At 47.3% G+C, this 23687-nt stretch overlaps 1 protein-coding gene across 5 annotated transcripts in view; it reads left to right on the top strand.

Annotated features, from left to right (window-relative positions):
- The window catches only part of LOC119215076 (glutamate receptor 4), a 64690-nt gene that overhangs the window by 2125 nt on the left and 38878 nt on the right, over nt 1-23687 (top strand). For 3 of the 5 annotated variants that reach the window (XM_037466890.2, XM_037466889.2, XM_037466891.2), the window contains exon 2: nt 1871-2029. In XM_037466890.2, coding sequence (XP_037322787.1) covers nt 1871-2029 — 159 coding nt within the window. Of the gene's footprint in view, nt 1-1870; nt 2030-2623; nt 2642-23687 lie in introns of all 5 variants that reach the window. The other 2 variants (XM_037466888.2, XM_037466887.2) reach the window with 1 other exon arrangement.

Raw genomic sequence — 23687 nt, 5'->3', positions numbered from 1 at the left:
CAAGTGCACAAATACAGCCGTGGCGAACGTGCTTAACCACAGCCACAGATTTATTCTGACCATTTGATCTATGGGAAACGTTTCCATTGTTCTGTAAGGCTCTACAGGTCCTCTTTTTAGGACCCTGAAGCGATCATCACTTCTTAAGAAGATCCTAAAAACATCTGAGAGGCTCTGTGTGTGTTTCCCGTCGACATAAACTTAAAGTGTCGTCAGATTCTTAGACTTAATGACACCAGTCCTATCACCGCCCATCAAAACACGTTCTTGGTTCTTTAAGCGGGTATCCAAGCTAGCGTTGTGCCAGCAAGCGTCTCCATTGGCTCGTAGCGTAGTTAGCAACGCTATTGAAAAGTAGCATAAAGATACACCTAACCCTCACCTCGGCCTCCTCTGGATCCCACGCCCGCGTCTCTCGGCACAAGGCGCGCTTTTGTTTGTTGACAGGCGATTTGCATATAAACATCTAATATAATCTCGGTGGTGCCTGTTGGTTGCAAACTATATGTTTGTTTATGAGGCTTCAAAGTGGGTCAAACAAACACAGGACACCCAGGAGATGTTTCACGCGTGCAGTGACTATATATATCAGTTTAGTTTGTAACTGACATACTTTAGAAATACCAGTTGATTAAGAAACGTGTCTATTTTACATAACAAATAGGTTTTTTAACCCAAAGCACAGTCTTTGATCAGTCATTTGGTTGTGCGATAAAACATAAACTACAGAGGTAGTTTATTTTGAAAAGCCACAAAAATGTAAAAGGGAATTCCTGCTGATCGGTTGCCCGGACGATCAAAAGGTTCACACATATCTCTTATAAATCAGGAATAAAACCTTCTGTTAGCATTTGGTTACAAGTGTGACAGTGGAAACCATCATGGTGGGAATTAAAATTAAATTCATAGCTCCAGTGCTTTTTCTAGTGGATGAATAGGATGTAAATTAGATAGCACCATACAGGATTAAAATATTCTGAAGTTTATATCATAAAGAGGTCAGCTATAAAAAGAACACACTGGCATTTTGCTTTGTGTGACATTTATACTGTCTAATCTCAAGAAGTGTAGCCTTAAGTTAGATTTTTAAATGTGAAGCAAACCGCTTCAAACCTAAAACACCAATGACATTTTCACCACCATGATCCGCAGAGTGGAGAGCATTGCAGAAGAAGAAGGAGGCTGTAATGTCAAAAGAAATTAAAGAGAGAGGGAGTCATATCTCCGTTGCCAAACTGAATCTTAACACTCGAGCAGCTCGTGCGTGAAAAACTGAATGAACATCTTTGTTGATCCAGAGGGATATTTTGAGAATATTATATCCGCCTGTTTTTTTCCGCTGGCATTGATATAAAACAATAGTGATTCACAAGCTAATCACATTATATCCTACATTGCGAGTCATTAGTTGCTTTAAATTAGTGGCTTACCCGACCAATATTGGACTTTTATTTTATTTAGTTTCATATACAATAACTACTTCATCTTTCTGAAATGTTGCATGGCAGGAATCTGCTGCTTTGTGTCCAAGGAGTTCTGAAAAATGGAAAGAAGTCGCAAGAACCTCGTCAGAATTTATGCAGCAAATTTGTTTCAATGTCCAATCTAATGCATTAATTTAATTAAGGTCCCCCCCCAAAAAATCCTTTTACTGGCTTTTTATTGGATGTGATTGGTTTAGTGCCCACTTTAATCCAATTCGATATTACCAACGAGGCTCACTAACGAGGTTCCAGGTCAACGAAAATACTCGTAATTTAAAATCCGTGTTCTGAGGTTAGCGACCGATCTCGATGGCTTCGTCGCGTGTGGTTCCTGATGCCCCCCTCCCCCCCCCCCCCCCCCCCCACACTTTTGGTCTCGTTCCCAGGCGGGCTGTTCATCAGAAACACCGATCAGGAGTACACCGCCTTCCGTTTGGCAATCTTCCTGCACAACACCAGCCCCAACGCCTCGGAAGCCCCCTTCAACCTGGTGCCTCACGTGGACAACATCGAGACGGCCAACAGCTTCGCCGTCACCAACGCCTGTAAGTGGCCCTGTTTCATTTGGTGTTTGGGCACTAGAGGGGGCGGGGGAGGGGGGGGGGGGGGGGTTGGGATTGCGGTTAAAGCATGGAAATGAGGCCTCCTGAGTGTGGGGAGTGTATATTTTTTGTAGCAGTAAAGGAGCTGAAGAAGGGGGCGGGGAAACTTCCTCTGAAATCACAAATTTCCCATTTATAGCGGTTCCATTTTTGAACAGAGTAAACAAACAAGATGCAACACCTTCTTTTTAAGGGTGACGTTAAAATCTGGACGGGCTCCACTCACTTCAAAGCTTTAGAGAGCTGTGCTAAGCACGTGAAGGCTAATGGCGAGATGGCAAGAATTACAATTCAGGGTGTTACACGCCCAAAGATTCTGATGTTTTGCAATCTTTGGGAAACCCTCGTAGTACATGAGGAAAACATACTTCAAAAAATAGACTCGCCGCATTCACCACAGTGCCTGAAACGCCCAACATCAAACATCGCAACACAAAATGACACTCGTGTGTGTGTAGATCATGTCTCGCAGCGCTGTTCACGTAACCTGTATGATGCCTGTTGGACCAATTGTTTGTGATTTTGCTGTGTTCCTAGATCTCAGCAATTATTTTGGTGAGTACAAATGTTTTCATGATGGATGGAAAATGATGATTATAATTAGTAGTCTACCATGCTATTACTAAAACATAAGTGTCTTTGTCCATTCCAAATGAAAAGAAAGTGGAAATGTTTTACCCGACACATATTTCGGTTGTGTGTTTCCATCCTGCCACTAAACCAGCTCGTTGTGTGTACATGAGCATGAGTGCATGAGTGTGCATGCGTGTGTGTGTGTGCGTGCGTGCGTGTGTGTGTGTGCGCGCGTGTGCGTGTGTGTGATGATGTGGCGGCACAGCAGTTTCTGGGTGTCTGCTGGTCCACATCTGATCGGAGCAAAGCCGCACGCACACTAAAGGGGACACAAACCGCACACACACACACACACACACGAAAAGAAACAGGGATCATCGATAAGAGAAAACTCACTGCCTACTACCGTTTGAGGTTGTGTGCGACTGTGTGTGTGTGTGTGTGTGTGTGTGTGTGTGTGCAGAGGGTGGGGGCTCCCACAGAGACCATAAAGCACTGATGTCTTCTACTATCTGTGTTGTGATCTGGTGTTAGAAAAATCAATGGCTAAATTAAGCAGAGGATGAAGTGCTGTTATGGTTGTTTGGTAATAGATGGTTAGGGAGGAGGGGGGAGGAGGGGCGGGGGGTAGAAATGCTCTCTCTCTGCTCTCAGACTAGAAGGGCAACTATTTATGGCTTAATAATCGCATCATAGAACACTGGATTGACTCTTGAATTTACTTTTAATATACACTGGAGATAATAAAAGTGTCTTTGAGTCTAAAAACATGTGCATCATGTCCAAATGGAGGGATCTTGATCCACCTGTCGGTTCCACCTCATGCAGCACCTTTGCCTCTGCACCATTGCACCAAGCAAAAAGCAACATTAAATCGGCTTTTTGGTAGATTTCTGGATATGTATTTTGAAACCATGCTAAAGTTCAAGTGCTTTTATACATTAAACTAATGAACTGTTAAGATTTGAATTGAACTTGTGTTCCACATTCATGAGCTATTTAAACATTTTTAATCATTGTTTCATGGTTGCTCCATCTCCATTTTTTTTTTTTCAACAATCCTTTTCCCCCTTTTGCTCGTATTTCACTTGCAAGGTTACAGCGTCCCCGTAGCGTGTGTTTTGTGTTCGCCGGGTCAATACAGCCCCCGAAGTGATGCAGTGAGACGGGAACCGCCCTTCAGAGGAGCCCCCCCCCACCACCGCTCCAATGAGCCAGAGGTGTGCAGTGCCCCTGTAGCACCGGCGCCTTTTGGTGGGTGCAAACGCCATGTTTCCAGGAACACAAGAAACTATAGGATTTTTTTTTTTTTTTTTTTTCCCCTAATGGCCGCACGGTCACAGGAAGCCGAGCCGCAGCGCATTGATTGGCCGGGCCGAATCAGAGCAGAATTACATGAGCCAATCAATGGCTTCTGATAGCTCAGGGGGGGAGGGGTGGGGGGGTCCGAGATCGAAAACCGCATTGGCCAGCTTTCACTCCCAATTTCCCAGTGTCGTTGTTCCTTTCCCCCCCCCCTCGGTTTTGCTCCATTATCGGCGGGCCTGAGATAATAGTTATGAATAGGCAGTGTTACCATGTGACGTTTAAGGGCAGAGATGAGAGAAGCGGCTCATTTGTGGGGGGGGGGCATTCAACGGTTCCACGTTCTGCTGTCAGGGGGGGGGGGGGCTGACGGGGACCATTGTTGTGAGGACGGGGATGGATGTATTTTTCCCGTTGTGGTTGATAATTATTCGGCGATCCGGACACGGACACGTTCCTGTACAGCTGCTGGTGTCGTACTGTGAATGGGAAGCTAATGGCTTTTTCATTGGGTCGTTTATCCCGCGAAAACTTTCAAAGCTCCTCCTGTCAGTAGTTCACACAGCAATGTGTAAAAAAAAAAAAAAAAAGAGTACGAGCCAAACCTCAAGTAATGGGGAAAGGATGTCAAATATAAACACGTTACAAAGAAGTGGTGTTTCATAAAGTCTCTCCATTGCGTCTGATTTCTTTATTTTGATTCTCCAACTCAAAGCGGAGGTTGAGACGATTGGATGATCTCACTACTTTCACATTTCGAAGAGGCCGTCGGGGTCAACGCTGTGACACACTTGTCTGAAAGATGCGGCACATTTTTGAACGGCACTGATTTCATTTGCTGATTTGCATCACGCTCCCAATCAGGCCTGCATGCGCCCTGGCTGCAGATTTCAGTCCCATCTGTGCTTGTTTTGTTGTCGTCGTTCTTGTTGTTGTTGTTGGTACTAACATGTGCGTAAGGGCTTGCAGTAAAACGGCGAGACAACAGACTGCCACGTTTGTCCCCCCCCCCCCCCCCCCGAAACACCGAGGCAGCATGCCGATCATTTCACGGATCACCGCCTCGCTGTCAAGGTGCCATCTCTGGTTATGTGCTCAAGTTCAGGACAGCTGGAGTCAGAGTGACTGCTGTGTGGGGGGGTTTTTGTGAGTCCTTGAACTTGAAAGGCTTCCTCAACCATTCGTCTCTTTTGGGGGATGAGGACGTCTCCTCTGGGAGTTCGGGGCGGGAAGCCGCTGAGGGCGTCCTGCCTTGGAGAAGGGAGGGAGAACGCCACTCGTGGTTTAGGTAACAGTGAGAGAGTGTATCACAAGTATCTTGTCCCTGAATAATCAGGATTAGTAGTCGTGAGCTCAATTTAGATCACAATAATGGTTGATTATCATTCGGGGCAATCAATCGTGCAGTCCAACAACGTGTTTACATTTTGGATGCGTTTCATGCTTAATTCCCACCGTTGCATCACGATCTCGCCGTTTGTTAACGGGTGAGATTGTCTTCTAAAAACCACGTTGTGCTCCATCGATAACTCTGGAAAAGCAATGTAAGGACGACTTGACGGAGTGCATTTGAAGGAGGAACGGCGAGAACCTCTTCATGCAAACAGGAGAATGAGTAGGGGGGGGGTAGGGGTGACATTAACACCCCCAATTGCTCCCCAGGCTAAATGTAATTCATGGGTTATGATGCAATGTAAAAGTGGCTTTGGATGAAAGCGTCAGCTAAATGAAATGTAGAAACATGCAGAAACAAATCAGTATTATTATTTTGACCCGGTTAACCACCATCATGTGTAAAACAAAACAACCGAATCCATGTGTTTCATCGCGGCTGATCCTCGTGATGACCTCTCTCCCCCCCCCCCGGACAAAGGTCCTCCAAGGCGCGTGTGTGTGTGTGTGTGTGTGGGCGGGAAAAGCGGTTAACGTGACCTCCTGCACGCCGCCCCGGCCTCCTGCCTCCGTGGAAGCGGCGACGTCCTAATCTGCCGCTGAGTCATTCATATTCAGAGTGGCGCTCTGTGACTCACTCCGGGATCCAGATAGCGAGCAGCCGGCGCTCGGTGCTCACAGGAAGCCGTGCTCAGTCTCTCTCTCTCTCTCTCTCTCTCTCTCTCTCTCTGAACGCACGCCTCCCTGCTCTGTCCCTCCAGGGGGGGCCAAGACCCGCCGCCGCCGAATCGCGTGGCATGTTACCTCCCATAGGAGTCCGTTGCCCCCCCCCCCCCCTCCCCACCCCTCCGCGGGCTCCATCCTGCCCTGTAAACGGCTGCCTCTGACCCCCGCTTGTGTGAGGATTGGGGTGAAAATGTGCAGGCCTTTTGTGTGTGTCTGTGCGTGTATGTGTGTGTGTGTAATGGCTGGTGGTAGAAGAAAGAAAAGGATGATGGGAAGAGGGGGGAAGGGGCAGGTAAGGGGAGATTAATGTGGTGAAACAGCAAGGAAGAGGGAGGACGGAGGGGTGAGAGGTGGGGGGGGGGGGGGGGGGGTTCACAGGGAGCGGATTCATCTGCCTGCTGAAAAGGGAAAAATGAAATTTCGGTAATGTAAGGAGCTGTGGCTCACGTGGAGCAGAGTCTGAGCTATTTCCGACGTCTCCTGCAGAGTCAGAGATGACTTTTCCACGGCGAGCTGCGCTCGGCGCCACCACGAGATGCAAGGACCTCCGGTGAAAGAGACTCGGGAGGAGCTTTCTCCCTTTTGTATCGCAATCTGCGTCATTTCCACAAGACGCTTCTCTGAAGAAATACTGAATTTCACATCTGATAAATGAAATCATTTGACACGTTCATACATCAGTGTGACTCGTTCACAGCGTCGGCCTTTGTGGGGAAAACATAATTGACTAATTATGGAGCGCTTCATCTTTTTTTTTTTGACGTTTAAATAACATAAATTAAATTTAGTTTCACTGCAAACGTACAAGTTTGATTTCCTCCTCCTTGGTCTCCTCCTGGTCTTTCCCCATCCACCTCCCTGCCCCTCCCCCTCTTGATATGTGCGCTGGTTATGTAAGTGGCCCCCTGAGGTGTGTGTGCGTGTGTGTGCGTGTGTGTGTGTGTGTGTGTGTGTGTGTGAGTGAAAGAACTCGTGAGTTGGAATCTCGTACTGTCAGTTGTTAATCTAATCCTTCGGATGTGGTTCTCATTCATGGAATCGATCGGTCCGTCTGAGGAGCTTTGGCTTAAGTTAAAATGTTTTTTAGTCCGGAATTACAGCAAAGAGAAAGAAATAGAAATGAACAAAACAGATGAAGTGCGAAATCTTTGAAGTTGGTTGCTCTGTTTCTGGCGTTTCCAGCTGCATTCCAAAAGTCTACAGATTGCATCATTTACGTTATGAGGTTGCAGATTATGGGTGTTGTTGATGCGTAAAATCAGAGTTTGCAAAGTAAACGAGTGTTTGTATCTGTCAAATGAATCTAGCGATGTGAAACCACCATTTTCTTTCTTATTATTCGACTATTTGTACAGAGATAGAATGCATTTATCCTCGCATCAGAAATGACACGCTCTCGTCCTGTTGGCATTTCGCCGCAAAATGCGAGTAAATATTTGTCTAGTGTCACAGGATCTGTAAAATCGGCTCAGAATAAACATTTCAAACTAAACCAGGAGATAAATACTGGTGTTTGTTTGAATACTTAAATGCCGAGGCCATTCAGAACGAGGCCGTCGATACCTGGCACCGTGAAGCAGAAGCGGCTTCATCGCCACCTTGCATCCATTAGAAATCTATTTTTGGGTTATGAGGACGTTCGGATGGATTTCCTCTCCACTCTAGGACGGGAAGTCATGCCAGTTACTTTGTGCTAATCGTTTACGGATTTCCGTTCCAAGTTTTTAGCGTCTTCGAGCTCCTGCTTGATTTTTTTTAATGTATCGCTTTGCACACAGAGAGGAATGAAGCCGCGGGAATCACGGGAATTGGGTTAACTGGGTGCATCATTTGGCATAAATGAAGCCATGGTAGCACTAAATCACCCCAGTTTAAGATTACCTAGGTTTTAAAGAATGTTCGGAATAATTAAATAATTAATTTCAAGAGAACCAGGCGTGACTTCGTTTAGTTGAATCGTATCTCTTTGTAGGTTTCAAAACTGAGCTGGAAAGATCATCATCATCATCATCCTCCTCAAAGGCCTCCTCAGGAACCTCAGGAACGGGAAAAGTGTGTCCAAACTTTTGACTGGTACTGTACATGCAACCCCGTTTAAAGGGTGTTTAGTTTTGACGTTCAAAACTAGTTTTTTCGACGGTGTTTTAACCTCCTGAACCGTAATATTTTTGTTAAAAAGCCATCAGTGGGAAAACCTCCTCGGCCCACGTCGACCTTCAAACAGTCAACGGCTAATATCAACATTGTTCATGCAACATTAACGCTAATGAAAGCCTAACGGATTGAAGGGAATTGCTTTGCAGGACGGAGACGCCCAGAATAGTTCTGGAGACGGACTGAGGCGGAGAGGCGAGGCGGATGGGGGGGGAGGTAGGGAGGGAGGGAGGTAGGGAGGAGGGAAGGGAGGTAGGGAGGGAGGGAGGGAGGAGGGAAGGGAGGTAGGGAGGTAGGGAGGGAGGTAGCAGTCGGCCTGCTCTCAGATCGCAGTGAATGAGTCGTGCACGTTCACTGATGGGTCTTAACGGGAACACGCTCTCCGGCGTAGAGGAGCGGTTCTCACATTCTGGAGCACGAGTGGAGCGTGAAAAAAGGAAAAGGTCAAAACTGAGGAGATTGCGCTCGAAAGTTTAAAATGATCAAAAACAGAACTGCGTGCACTTTGCAGCTCATCTCTGAATTCTTGTCTTTTATTTTGAAAAGGTCATCGAATGAGGAGGAGGAGGAAATGATACAGTTCATCCTAATTAGCTCTAGTTAATATCAAAGTCCGTTACCACGGTATCCGCTAGCATTAGACGTGGAAGTAGTGATGGCTGCCTCGCTCGCTTTGTTTGATTGGCTGCCTCGGTCCATTTTGATAATACAATCTTTTCCACTTAGTGGTAAGTCACATTTTTGAGCCCAAATTACTTTGCAATTTTACACAAGCAGCTCTGATGGGATTTAACGTACGCCGCCGCTCCGGGCCGCCGTTAATGGCACATCCCCGAGTTAAATGAGGAGGTGTGGCCCAACAATCGGCGGTTCTGGTTTAATGGTCATTAGATTTCCAGCGTGAGTTGACGAGGTACTTTTAGGACCCTTAGAGGACTCCGTTCGTTAGTTCGGGGTCAAACGGTCAAACTGGGAGGCCTCCGGAGGGATTGGTTCCCGACCCCGGCGCTCCCCGGCCCCCTCGGCTGTGAACTCTTGACCTTTTGAGCCCTCCCTCTTGGCAGAGAGTAAAAGACGGAGATGAGCTAAATGGTTTTTCTCAATTCTGTGTCGATCATTTTAATGGTTTACAGGGGCAAGCTGTTACAATTTAAATGATCTCTTCTGGATTGGAAACATGTTTTTCGGCCTCTTTAACCGCTTTAAAGCAAATTCGACTATTATCTTTGCATACAGTTATATTACTATCAAGTTACAGCATTTTAAACTATTTTGATTTCGTATTGTGTTTTACACCCAAAATAACATTTAAGTGCAAATTTTTCTACATTTTCTGAACATCAGGGGATTTCTCCAAAAAATGAACAATCAATGAAGCCTAAAACCTAGAAAACAAGGAAGATGTAATGTAAAACGAACGCAATATTCATTAGTTAATTTATTCGTATGTGTTCACCTACTTTTATTCTCCTGGTGTGAGGAAGACTCCCTCAATGAAAGACAGAAATGTGTCCGTAGTCGTGAGACGTTTCAACCAGCCGCGTATATGGAGGCAGGTGTGGCGCGGTTGTGTGCAGTGGGGCGTGTCAGTGCGAGTACGACTGACGACGCCACACCGGCCTCTACATTCAGCGAGGAGATGTTCCCAATGTGGAGTCCAGTAAGGTCTTCGTGACAAGATTTTTCATCCCCCGTGTAATGTTAAAAAAAACACATGCAACACATGCACACGCTGACCTTTCACCCCACGCGACTGCTGCTCCGTCCAATAATGAGACTGTTATTAGAGCAGATCATTACGGGTTATCAGTTCTATGAAAGCCTTTCACTTTGTGTGTGTGTGTGTGTGTGTTTGTGTGTGTGTGTGTGTGTGTGTGTGTGCACGCAAGTTGTCTTTGCACGTTCCCGGCACTTCGACTCGCTCCACCAGTGAAGAGGCCCCTGATTGCGACATGATTGAGCAATTATTGCACTTTTATCACAGCAGATAAGCCGCTCTCTGGTCGGTGGACAGAGGGTGTGAGGAGGACGAGCTGATCCGGAGAAGCTGGACGTTTTTAAACTCCGTCGAAAATGAGCTGAAATGACGGGGATGATGACTGTGATCGAGTTCAGGATGCTCACGGAACGGCCGCTGAGAGAGAAAAAAAAGGGGGGGGAAACAGAAGGCGGCTTTGGCTGAGACAAACAGAAGCTGCCATTCGAAAACCAAAACACAAAATTCTCCAAATCTTACCGGCAGTCAGCTGACAGAGTTGAACTGGTGCCTCGATGTGTGACCTGCTCACAAAACGCTTCGTCCTGTGAAGACGATCTAAAGTGCGACGGAGGCCTGGTTTTTTTTATCTCCATGTGTGTGAGTCTGTTGAAATGATTTTTTTAAAAAGAGTCGTAGTTGCAAGAGAGCAATGAGTTTCTCCCTCTATTGTTTTTGTTACTTCTCCAGCAAGAAGATTACCGGCGGCAGAGAAACTGTGTCGGCAAACTTCAGAGTGGGAGTTTATGCCGGCAGCGACGCATTTAATCACACTGAAGTGTAATGTTTCCTTGTTACTGATGCTGTGCATACTTGACATGAATAAACTTGACGTGATATTGTTCCCTTTAGTGCGTTCGTACAAGATAACGCCAATTTTCCCCCCTATAAAAGCATTATTTTTGCTAACGTTAGAGGCCATTGTGTGAACTGCACGCATGTGCACGGTATTGTATCCATGTTTAATTTAACTAGATGTATCTAATCCAGGTTTTCTTCCTTTGGTTAAACTCAAACTGAATGCATGTCCTGACTTATTTTGTATTGTAATACAATGTAACAATTTGTCTTAATGACATTACTCTCAAAGCCTGTTTCAGGGTAAAACTTTGATAGTTGCCGCATGTCCACCCTGTGTCCTAAACACTAAACAAACTAGCAGATCCTTATTTTAGATATTGTTGGATACTGCTCTAAAACCAAATCCTCAATGTATAGAACGCAAAGAAATTTGTATGCGATAACTTCTTAATGAACTCTAAGCAGAACCGTTGAAGGAACCTTGTCCGTGCAACAGCTCCTTCCTCCTTAGAAACGTCTCACCGTGGATTAAATGGACGGATTGAATGTGCTCCATGTGATGAAACGTGGTTACGTGACGACAGAGGCCTGATAGGAGCAGCACTGGTACCAGCAGCAGCTTTGCCCTCGGTTATATTCCAGATCATGGTAAAGATAAAACCACAATCATACAGTACAATTTGATATCTTTCTCTCTCTCTCCCCCCACACACACACACACACACACACGAGCGCGGATGTGCTTATTATCCGAAGGCAGCTCGCGGTGGAAGCGGCTCGTTTTTCCTCAATGACCTTGACATTCCGGCTCCTTCACTGCAGCTCGGCCACCGAATCCAAACGCCCGCTGCTATTGAACTGTGGTCCTCCGGCACAGCAATGCCCCCCCGCCCGCCCGCTGTCCTTGAATATCCTGACCGGGGGGGGGGGGGGGGGGGGCCTCCTCCCCCCTCTCAGAGTAAATCCGCTGACTTGCCCGACCCTGTGGGACCAGACTGCGTGATGATGCACATTAATGGCTGAGGGAGAGCAGCGGGTCCACAGAACGACGAGGTGTTTCATTCCAGTGAGAGTAAGGAAGAAAAAAAAAAGGATCTGGATGTGAACAAAAAAAAAAAAGACAAGGGGAAGGACGAAGGTGGAAGATGTTGCATGTGGACGGGGGTTGATGAGGGGGTTTCTATAGGAGCCGAGTGAGGGGAAGAAAAAAAAAATGATGATACAGATAAAAATTGCATTTGGTTAATTCAGTGTTTTCTGTGTGATCATCATCTTCTGGACATTCACTGCCTTAACATTGTTCCGTTTGGGATTCAAACACAAACACCGTCACAAAGTGTTTGGTTGCTCTCATCTTCTCCCCCACCCCCCCACCTCCCCGCCCCTCCCCCCGCCCTGTGTGCGTCAACACTTTTCATTTCTTTTCATTGCTCCCCGAGCTCCGTTGCCCCATTTCTTTCTTCCTTTTTTTTTATATCCGTCCCCCAAACACACACAAACGTGCACCCCCCCCCCCCCCCAACCCCCCGTTCGTAACCACCCCATGCATCCAGCCCTCCTCCCAGTGTTATTTCCTGTCTCCATTGGGAGCAGGGGCTAATGGAGCAGACAGGCCAGATGATGCTCCTCCTGCTGAAGAACACAGTTCCTTAAAACTACAGGACACTGACGCCAAAACGGGAGGAAAGGCAGTGGAAAAGCTCTGATTGTCTTTGCCTTTTTTTGCAACTCATACTGGTTTCTGTGCCCCAGTGTGGTCTCACTGGGGACAAACAAACACAGGGACTTTCACTCGGGAGACATTCGTCCGTGTCGAGTTGTCTCTGCTGGCTTTGAGTCAGTTGACACCAAGTTACTGAGTCACATGACTCCCGGTCTGTGGCTTACATCATGTCATGAGTTCTGCTGAAGTTATCGCTCTGTGCTGACACTTTTTTAAAAATGTTTTTAATTATGGCTAATTTGTTTATTTAGAAAAATCCTCTCCAACATGGAGTCTACTGTGGGCAAACACAGGAGTCAGTGCATCTGCTGCAGTGAATCACGCTGTTGTGGAGCTATTTGCCAGAGTCCCTTCATCATCAATCCAAGCTGCACAATCTGTGCCTTGCCTTGCCTTTTTTTTTTTTTTTTGCAAAACCCGCAGAAAAGAATGTGAATTTTGAGTTTTCCTAATCTCCAACATCCGCACAAGCTAAGAGCCAGTCGGCAAGTTGATCTACGATGCGACGTACATCTTCTACGACCACATATGCAAGAAGATAATTAACTTTGTATCCTATGAAGAAAAAAAGCCACTTCAGAGTAGAAAATTCACATGAGCTCACACTGCAGGAGTCCAGCTTTATTCATAAATGAATGTGTGCCGATACATTTCTCTCAAACCTGAAGATTTGAAACGATTCGCTCAGAACCAAAGGTGTGGACCTTTTACTGGCGTTTGGACGGAATTCAGATACGAGTTGGATTCTGCTCGGGCAGCGAGTGGTGGGACTCAAAGAAACGGAGAGGAGTGAGCGTAAGAAGTGTCCTCGAGGGGACAGAGGACGCTTCCATCACGACGCGAGCTGCTCATTAACGCGGAAAGGTGGCAACGTGGGTCCGGATGCCGCTCGATGTTGGACCGAATCGAGGTTTCTGTTTATTCCAAGACCCCGAGGAAAAATGAGGGAGCTTTAATGATCTCTGGAGGGAATTTTTTTTTTTTTTTTCAGTTCACTTACACTAGATCTTTTTTCAAACAGACTTATTGCTCACAACAACAACAACAACCACAAAAAATGTATTTTATTCTTGAATTAATTATCATCTCTTTTGTCCTCATTGTTATTTGGGAACTGTAGCTCTGCAGCAAGCTAAGAGGTTCTCTGCAAACTACATAAAGTTTGGATAAGAGCTCCAGGGTTTGTTTTCTAAACTCAAAATGCAGCTGCAAATTTTAAGCAAGAAGTTAGAACAAGACAAGTTTTATTATAATGCCTTGATTCAAATCTTTATCGGAACGGTCCCGATGGCCTATTTTGGAAAGATCTTTAATTATTCTAAATGAATGATAATAATAATAAATACATTTGGATTTCATGCAGACGAAGGCAGAGAGTTCCCGTGTAATTAATGGTTAACTCACTGGAGCTAATGGAAAATTTAACCCCTGTTTCGAGTTGGAATGAAAACCTGCGTGTGATACTCCAGGAGGTAAAAAAAAGAAGAAAAAAAAGAAGAAGAAGCTGAAATTACAGGCAGTTAAACCATAGTGACACAATAAAACAGTGTGGCAACCCAAAGGTTAACAGAGGGGCTGTAAATCTGTCACAAACAATAAATGGCTGAGGTTAGTCCACCTGCCTGGTGACACGTTCTCTCTCCTTCCTTTGTACTTTATGTCATATCTTCAGTCTCTCCCAGGTTGAATGGGGACAATGACTTTCTAAAAAAAAAAATCTTGAAACACCGTAAAATGACTTGATGAACGTCATACATTTCTTCCCCAATACGACCTTGATTTCCTTCATTTACCTCCCAAGCCGCGCTCCAAGTTTCCTCCGTGAGGCCAAAGGAGGCGGGGACCAGAGGGATATATCCCGCCCCCCCCCCCCCCCCCCCCCCAAACCCAGGTGGCGTCGATGAGGCCGGAGTCGCCCTCGCTCTCCCTTCGGGATTGATATTTATACAGAACCGAGGAGGTCCAGCTGCCTGTCGCAGCGCCAATGAAGAGGGATCCACTCGAAGCACGGAGTGGGGAGAGGGGGGAGGGAGGGGGCGACCGGTGTCACGGTCTGATTCAGAGGTGAGACGAACAAGCCCCCGGGGGGGGGGGGGGGGGGGGTGTTTTGCTCCGTGGAGAAAAGTGACTCACTGGACGGTTGGATGGGGGTGCGATGACTCGGATTCACTGTCGGCAGCTGTTGTTTGAATGATCGCTGATCTCACACTAAAGGGGTCTTTCACACTGCAAACTGTGAAGAGGACGTGTCCCTCTCTGCCCACAGCGTTTGGTGGGAGACGTTTGCTTGCATTTGGAACAAGTCGGCGCCAGGTTTTTGTCTTTTTAAAAAAAAAAAAATTAATTTGGAGTTGGGTTGACTCCAGTTTCGACGGCATTCGTGATGAATCGACGCCCCTCTCTTCGAACCCGGCGATTATTGTTCCCGTTAAGAAGACGTTGGGTCTTCGTTCACGTCCCGTTGAGCGTGCAAACAGAGGCAGGTGGGCATGGCGTGGCGTTCCAGGGCAGATGGACAATAGATGACACCTCAGGCAGACGCGTTTTCCCACACATGAAGATTGCAAAGAAGAGACACGGCGCCGTAAACTAGCGTGAGTGGAACCTGACGCTGGCTGGTTACCCTCGTGGCGGCTTGGCATGTGTTCGAGGGTCATCGAGAGCAGATTATTTTCCTTTCCCGAAAGCGTGCAGAATCGTGTCCCAAATGCATCGCCGCAGGCCGTGACTCCCCCCCGCACCGATCATCTGATGTATGAACTGTTCGTTCTGAGCCAGCGAGGAGGCTCCTTGGAAGTGAAAAGCAATTAAACCGCTTCACTTCACAGGAGCGTAGAGAGAGAGAGATAGAGAGATGAAAAGAACCAGAGGTACCAACCACCGTGTCAATCTGTCCTCCACGGCGAGACGGACACCATATTTTGCAGCAGAACAAATACACGGCAGGGGGAACGGACGCATTTACAGTCGACGACAAAGCGGGAGAAACGGAGAAAGACGGACGAGAGAAGAGAAAACACGAGGGGGGGGGGTGACAGATGGAGTTTTGGAAAGTGTGCGGCTGCAGTACGTGACGTGGAACCGAGCCAGTGTGCCAGGAAGCAAGGTGACAGTTTACCAGGTGCCCCTTTCTCGGGGGGTGCACAATAAAGGCTTCCGTCGGCCCGTGTGGGCGGGGAGCGGTGGAGTTACTCTCACTGACTTGATCTCAATTTGGTGTCCGCGGCAACCGCCTCCGCCGGCGGATCAGTGTGACTTCTGCGCCCCTCAAAGGAAACAAACACTGCGATCCCGACGGCGCCGTGTCCCACACCAGCATCGGGCCTAAAGGTCCTTTTATAAACAGCGACCTTTAAACCCTGCGAACCGAACAGCCTCTTTGCATTCGTTTTGCATCACTTGTTAACGCTGGCAAAATCGAAAATTATGTCGCGTTCCCCCCAGCGCCGGCCCCGGGGGGGGCCCCGTCACCTTCAAGGTGAGCGCTTTGCCCTCCCCGGCGGTGCGGCGGCGTGGAACGAGGAAACAGTCTGTGCGACGCCGTGGGGGGTGGGGTGGGGGGGCGCGTGAACGCAGCGCTGGGCCTCGATTATTCATGGGGCCCGACTTTTCAATTATGCATCGTGTTTAACTTTTACATTCGCCTGGATGTTTCACAACAATAACAGTGAAAGTGAGACGGCGGTTTGTGCGAGAAACCCCCGGGAAAGAAGACGAGGAAGGGAGGGGGGGGGGGAGAAGCCTTCTCTCGCTTTAGCAATTACAGTCCAAAGGCCTCGGCGACGGCGCTCTCGTGGGCGCATCCGAAGCTCCAACCTTCAATCCTTCATCCATCACACATTGTAGACCCTCCACTCACACACACACACACACGGAGTCTTTCGGCGCTTCCTGTTGGTGCGACACCGCGGCGCCGTGTTCAGGCGCGACTCTCTGCTCATTAACCCTCCCGTCTGGTTGAGAGTCGGGGGCGGAGTTTAAGCGGAGGCATGGTCACCGGGCGCCGCAACTCAATCACAGACTCCCTTCTTTTCTCTCTCTCTCTCTCACACTGGGCTTTCCCTCCGTCTCTCGTGTGGTTTGTCATGTCTGAGTCTCTGAGTCTCTTTCTGTGGCTCACCTTTTAAACCTCCGTCCACCTCGGTGACGCCCAACCTTTCCATCAGGTTATCGTCTGCTTTTGTTCTCGGATGCACTGCACAGAAACTAGGGACAAACCTAAAAAGCTGGAGTCGTGTGTCGTGTCGCCACTATGGTGCAGGCCCTGCTAAGTGCTGATTCTACACCCATCAAAAGAAGCTCATTGCGGCTGATTGTATGACCGTGGGATGAGGTCTAGGAGGATGTGTCGCCTCTCCATCTCCCGCTTGGGATTGCACCTTATTAAACTTAATTGTTTACACACTTACACACTGAAATAAGACAGCAAACCATTTAGCGATGTACGTGCTAAACTTCATCATCTGTTTCAGTTTAAGCTCCTTTTTAATTAGTCCTGATCCCCCCCCCCTCCCCTGTCTCATCATGTGTCTGTGTTTAAACTCTCTGTCTCTTCCATTACTACACACACCAAGTGTGTGCTAACACAACATGTATTAGTGTGTGTCTGTGGCCTGAAGGTCATTGGTTGACGTCTTTTTCATCCACCCCGTGACCTTCTACGTTCACCGCCCGGGGGTGAGATCATCTCATTAGTGAATTAAATAACTTTCACGGATTAAATTGAGTAGATGTATTTTACATGCGTGTCGGTTGACTTGTTGTGGTCTCCACTACAGATGTTTTAAAAGACATTCCAAGCACAAACGGGTGCTTTACTCATTTCATGTGAATATTCTTTCCACTTTTTGCTTTTTAAGTCTTTCTGGGCCCATTTTCGTTTTTTTTTCTTCGAGGGAGTGAAATCACACATTCAATGGCAGTTTTCACAGTCAGTTTGTCATAAGCCGATACAGAAATGAGCAGGCGGGAAACGATGAGATGGTAACACGAGGCCGTTGGGCCGTTACGTCGGCGTCATTGAGAAGATGACCTTGTTACTGGAAGGCTCTCTCATCGCTCCGCGTAGCTTGTTATTAGCTATAATGCACACCCATAAGCACCCTGCTTCGGCTCTGTACGCGTCACTGAAAGCGGGCACATTTGCATGAAGCCGCTGCAGCGTTTCCTCCCCATTCATCCGCGTTGAATAAAAGGCGGCGGAGAGACGGAAAGCTCCTCCCGGCATTCCCTGGCAATCCATGTTGACGATTGCTTTAAGTTCTAAATAACTGCCTACCTATCCCCCCCCCCCCCCCCCCCCCGCCCCACCACGGGGATCTCTGCAAATGCATTGTGTGCGTCTTGATATTTTCTGCTTGTCTGAGCTGCTTTCAGCGCTTTCTATAAATAGGACCAGAGTATGGCTTCAGAGCGAGGTAGCGGCAGGGCAGAACATGGCAGTCGTGTGACAGCAGCGGTGGGACTGGACCCCCCCGTTCAGACGGAGATGAAACAGTCCAAACAACGTCTGTGCTTTCTCCTCATTTACCATCCTGATGGATATTAATGCAAAACCAGAGCGACGTTAGAAAACAGAAATTGACTTGCTGAAAGCAAAGGGTATTGCAAGGGTAAGCGTCTTTCTATACAGAGAGAGAGAACGGGTTTATCCTCTGGGGGGGCATGAATGCACTCAGTAAATTCAGAGAACTGTCTGGATCTCTTTTTGTGTATCAAAGTGTTCCTCAATCATCTCCTCAATAAACCACTTTATAAAAAAAGGGGAAACCTTTTTTGGGAGGTCTAAAAGCAACAAATGCTGTATTGAATGGAACTGGAGTTTGATGAGATTGGAGACTATATGGAGACTAAAGAGGGAGGGGGAGGGAGAGGAGGGGGGGCTGCAGTGATGGAACAGTGCATCTTGATTCTGGTGAGTTGTTGCACGCTCTGTTCTGCCCTCTCTGTGCCCTGAACCTCTTCATCCTCTTGTCCCTCATTTTCCTGACTCATAGCAATGTTTTAACACCCCACCCCCTCCTCCTCCCACACATACACACACACACACACTCTATCTTATCCACACACACACACACACACAGTGCCTGCCATGAATATGCATCCGTTAGTTTGCATAAATCCTTTCCTCTCATTGTGTAATCGGTTTCTCCAAAGATGGAGTTTCAGTAACAACGTGTGTGTGTGTGTGTGTGTGTGTGTGTGTGCGTGTGTGTTTGTCTGCATGCGTGTGCGTCTCCATTCATCTCTGAGGATGAGCAGATCTGACAGCATCCCCCAAAAAAGAACCGTTGTCCTCATACCAAGAATCTCCCAGCTCTTAGTATTAGTGTGTATATACATATACATGCATGCATTTTAGCCTGTGTGTGTGTGAGTGTGTGTGTGTGAAGTGAAGAGTGTTTCCTCCACCTGTGCGCTCCCTCTTTCTACGCGCTCTTTTCCCCGTGATGTCCCGGCGCGTGTGCACACGTGTGCGTCTGCATCACGCGTACTGCACCACTAGGACCTCGAGCAGATCCATCCATCAGCAGCAATGCTCCTCTCGGGGTGTATAGCTACTCTGGCCGAGCCATTAGCCAACCTGTGAGCAGAGTCTTTTGTGTAGCTTCCCCCCCCCCCGCTAGACCGCGCACCTTGAAGCCGCCTTTGGGGAGGGAACTAGACATGCGCGCCCCCCTCTCGGGTCCCGCTGTCAGGCTCCAGAGAATCTAGCCGGCAGCGGCAGACTTTGGTCATCACAGAAAGAGGGGGTTTTCCAAATGGCTGTTTCCGAGGAGCGTTTGCTCCCTGCGATGGGGGGGGGGGGGGGGGGGCAATGATACCCGCAGGAAGTGTAGGACAAGCGGCCTTTGGATTCGACCGAGTTATGACAGAGTTCTGACTCATCGAGGGCGTTTAAATTTAGATGCAAATTATGCCTCTTTCCGGTGTGACATGAAGAGCACTTTCATCTCTGTTAGTTCTGTAATTGTGAAACATGGATGAAAATAAACCATTTTCTCTCAGACACATTGATAACCAGTCCATTTGTTTATTATTGCTTTACGCGGGTTAAAGACATTAGTTTGAAACCCAATCAACACCATTTTCAACATTTTTATTAAATTATTAAAAGTGTTAAATCATTCTAAATCCATCTATAAAATGAATGCAGTTTTTCTTGTTTTTCTCATATACCAATGTACCGCAGCTGTCGGGTGAAGTCTGTATCGGGACTATTTTTGCCAAGTCACCTGTGGAGCAGCTAAATGTCCAGCAGCGGCTGTAAATCACACCGATATGAAGCAGCAGCAGCAGCAGCAGCAGCAGCGATGATTGTCAGGGGCGCCGCGCTGCAGCTTATTGGATTCCTCACTGACGCGCTCACACGTTTTATCCGTGTGCACGTGAGGGTTTGGACCCCGTTTTGTAGGAGCCTCGTGAAGAAAATGTTCTGTTTCAAACAGTAACTTCTCTCACAGTTTAATTCTATATTATTGGATGTTATGCAAATAGGAATGGCTGAAAAGCTGCTTTTGAATGGCAACTCTTACACATATAAATGACCCTTTCTCAATGACCCCGACTCAAACATAATCAGCAGTTAATTTGGATATTAAATGGGCCAAAAGTACGCAAAATATGACCGATAATGATACAATAAACTTTTTAATTAAAAAAAGTTATAAAAACGCTCCCCCCAAAAAACATCATCGTTCACAAAAGGACACAAAAAAGAAGCCAAACAGGACACATACATGTAAAATGTGTAATAATGAAGTGCTCTATACACTCGAAACGATCGCACATCTTGGCACGTGGACACATGGAGAGACTTTTTCCAGTCGGGCTTTGGGGAAAAAAAAAAAAAAAACGGTTTCCTCCTTCCATCTGAACGCAGAATGAATGTTCCCGAGCCGGGATGCTCACTTGTTCTGGAGGCTCCGTGTGAGTGTCTCCGGGCGGACACCAGCTCATGGCGCGCTACTTCATGAGCTTGTTTTTCCACACTTATTTGGCAGCCGTCTGTCCGTCAAATTCCCCGCTGCAGAAACGTGTCCCGCTTACTTCGCCCCCGCGCGTCAACGGCACGAGGAGGGAGGGGTCCCTGAAGCGTCCGTGGTGGATGACCACGCCTTGAATGTGCTGAAGGCTGGTTGTGAGGTGAAGAATCACCTGCTTGAGCAACCTGGATTGTACCACAGGCTTGAGATTTAGGAATTCACCAATCGCTCCTTAATCATCGGAAAGGCCTTTTTTATTTTGACATTGACGCGGACGCCGTTCTGTTTAAGCGCCCCGGCAAGTCGCGGTGTGTCTGCTACGGGGGCCACGTGGAGTTACTTTTTTGGGAAATCTTAGCATGAAGTGCGGCCAGCTTGATTGGCTGTTATCCGTCTTCTCCCAAGAACCCCCCCCCCCTCCCCTCTCTCTCTCTCTTTCCTCCCCCCTGGTTAGCTCATGTTTTATGGATGCTAAGTGGTCGAGGATTTACGAGGAGTTTAGTTCACTCATCCCTAGGTGGTTGCACTTAAAACATTGCATAGTTTGGAGCTTTTTGTGTCTCTTGATGATCTCTCTGTGGATCGCTGGTACATTATTAGCTGTTACACGCTTTGTTTTGGGTTTTTTGTTTTTTTGTCTATTGTGTGTTTCACATCCCTCTCTCCACCAAAATATCGCTGGTTCATAGCGGCCCATCGGCCCCGGGGGCACCGTGCTTGTGGCGGCTTCATGGCTGACTTGCGGTCATGGCTGCATGTGGCCCATCTGTCATGTGCTTTCCCCACAGGGGGCAACAGCGTAGGACGCATTCCACTGGCTGCAGCATGCACTTAGTGTAATTGTGTGGCTCCAATCCCCTTTCTGATTGTGTGATTTTATGCATTTATCCAATATAAACCAGCGTTTTGCCAATATTTTTGGCCCGTAGCTTCTGATGTGATGCATATGATGCGGTTTGTTTGATTGCGTGTTTGGTGAAGGGGCTTCCTGAGGAGATTCCACACAGAGGCACATGAATATGGTTTGTTTCGTTGGCGTCGTCTGCGCGTAGATTCGTCTTTCTTTGGAAGGACCCAAAGGGAAAGTCGTCCCTGACGGCATGAAGCGAAGATTTGAAGGTGTTTAATGGGATATTGTGGCATATTTGTGACTTCCTCCTCGTATTCGTGTTTGCAAACAAGCAAAGCTACCTCTAATTCTCTTCAGCATTCGACCTCGGGGCGGCCTGACTGTAGAACACGGGAACATGGGCGGAGCGAAATGAGGGGGGGGTTGAGTGCGAGAAGAGGAAGAGGAAGAGCGATGTGCAGAGTAGAGCTCCATCTTCCCTCTCCCCTTGCACCACCACTCTTTAACCCAAGGCATGGTGGGAGACAAAGTCAAGCAGACAGAATACGCCACTGCACAGTGTGTGTGTGTGTGTGTGTGTGTGTGTCAGTGGCACTCATGTGTGTTGCAAAATGTGCTGCAACACCCCCCTCCCTCCCTCTCTCCCTCTCTTCTCCCTGTCTGTGTGTTCCATGCCAAAGGAAAACTCATGCGCACAAATGCGTACATGCATGCAACATGCACTTGAATGCACCACGCACGGGCCGCAAAGGCCCTTATTGAATCCGACTCACACAGGAAATGGAGGAGGAGGCGGCGGCGGCGGCGGGTTGTTCGTTGTCACGGGGAGCCGGACGCATGCGTACGGAGCTGCTGGTGGAACGCGGCGCTGATTCAGTCTGTCAATGAAAGCATCTCCAAACCCTCTGTTCACTTCCAGTCTCTGAATGAGGTTTTCTGCCCCACTGGTTTGTTTGCAGCAAGTAGGAGAGATTTTTTTTTGGGGGAGTCGTGCAATGTTGGAATTCAAAATGGACTGCTTTGATAGAAAAACCTTTTCTATTATTAAAAGAAGTGATTAGGTCTAATTAATCAGCCTGTCTTTGTTGGCGGCTTCATGGAAGCAAACACAACGGGAACGTTACATGCTGTTTGCAACACGTGTGTGTGTGTGTGTGTGTGTGTGTCTGAGTGCATGTACAATGGAAGCATTATATAGTACAGAAAAAAAAAAAAGATCATTTTTGGTTGCTTTGCTCCACTTCTCATCCGACTCCTTCCTGGGTCTTCTACCCATCGCGCTCGAAGGAAGCTCCGAATTCCTCGTTTCTCCACAACAAAGACATCTCCGGTGTGTTTGTCCTTGTCGAGTAGTTCACCCTTTGAGTGAATGAAACGTGAGCTCCATTGGAGCCGCGGCGCCGCGTCTCACCGCGTCAATAGAGGCTTGGAATCGAGCTTGAATCGCTCGCCGCTGTGTTTTCAAAATGGCTGCGTGCCCAGCGCGAGGCGCCGCGTAAAGGTCCGTAAAGTACTGATGGTTTCTTTCTACCAACTAGAGGTCTGTATTGATTTTAAAGTATTAGGGACTCAAGGGGGCTCCGTCATTGTCATTCTTTGTCACAAAGATCTCTTAATGCTTAAAGCCCAACGCAAACGGCTCCTTACAAAACGTCCACTCTGCTACACAGTATGTTTTTGTGAAAGCGTCAGACATTGAGTCCTTTTGAAACATTGCTATTTAACATTCTATTGTAAGAATTAGCACTTGGTGTGAACTTTCTTACAGAATAGCAGAAAAAAAAGAGCCAAGTCAGATTTAGTTCTGCATTAATCCAATAGAGTGTGTGTAACCTTTTCATGCTGTGGTACGAAAGATGAATAATGCAATGATATTGTAAAGAGGCTTCGGGGCTTTTTGCTTAATCTCCAAAAGAAAAATGCAAAATTCTAGTATCATTATATATCTATATTATTTTCTGAAAAATGCCTTAAGAATGATCTGTTTTTTTGTGTTATTCTTCCGTCTCAGACTAACTATTAAACGACGCATCACTGAGCCTCACTGCGCCACAAGGACACGTTCCTTCATTACCATGAAGACGGCCGCAGTAGTTTTTGCACGTCAGTCCAAAGTGTCGCATGCTGCTTCTGCAACGACTCACTTGAGCACCAGATGAGTATTTATCCGCAGCTTGAAGTAGAAAAAGTCATACAGTACATCCCAAGTGGGAACATAAGGGTTTTTGCATTAAGAAAAATATGAACTGATGCCAGTGAATTGGGAATATTTTGGGAATTAATTAGAATCCTCGATTCTTTTTGCATAATAAAAAACTAATTCTCAAGAATTCTCA

The sequence above is a fragment of the Pungitius pungitius genome, chromosome 16, assembly GCF_949316345.1.
Source record: "Pungitius pungitius chromosome 16, fPunPun2.1, whole genome shotgun sequence".
Lineage (NCBI taxonomy): Eukaryota > Metazoa > Chordata > Actinopteri > Perciformes > Gasterosteidae > Pungitius > Pungitius pungitius.
Note: the sequence above shows the minus strand (reverse complement) of the source record. Positions and strands in the feature narration are given on the sequence as shown.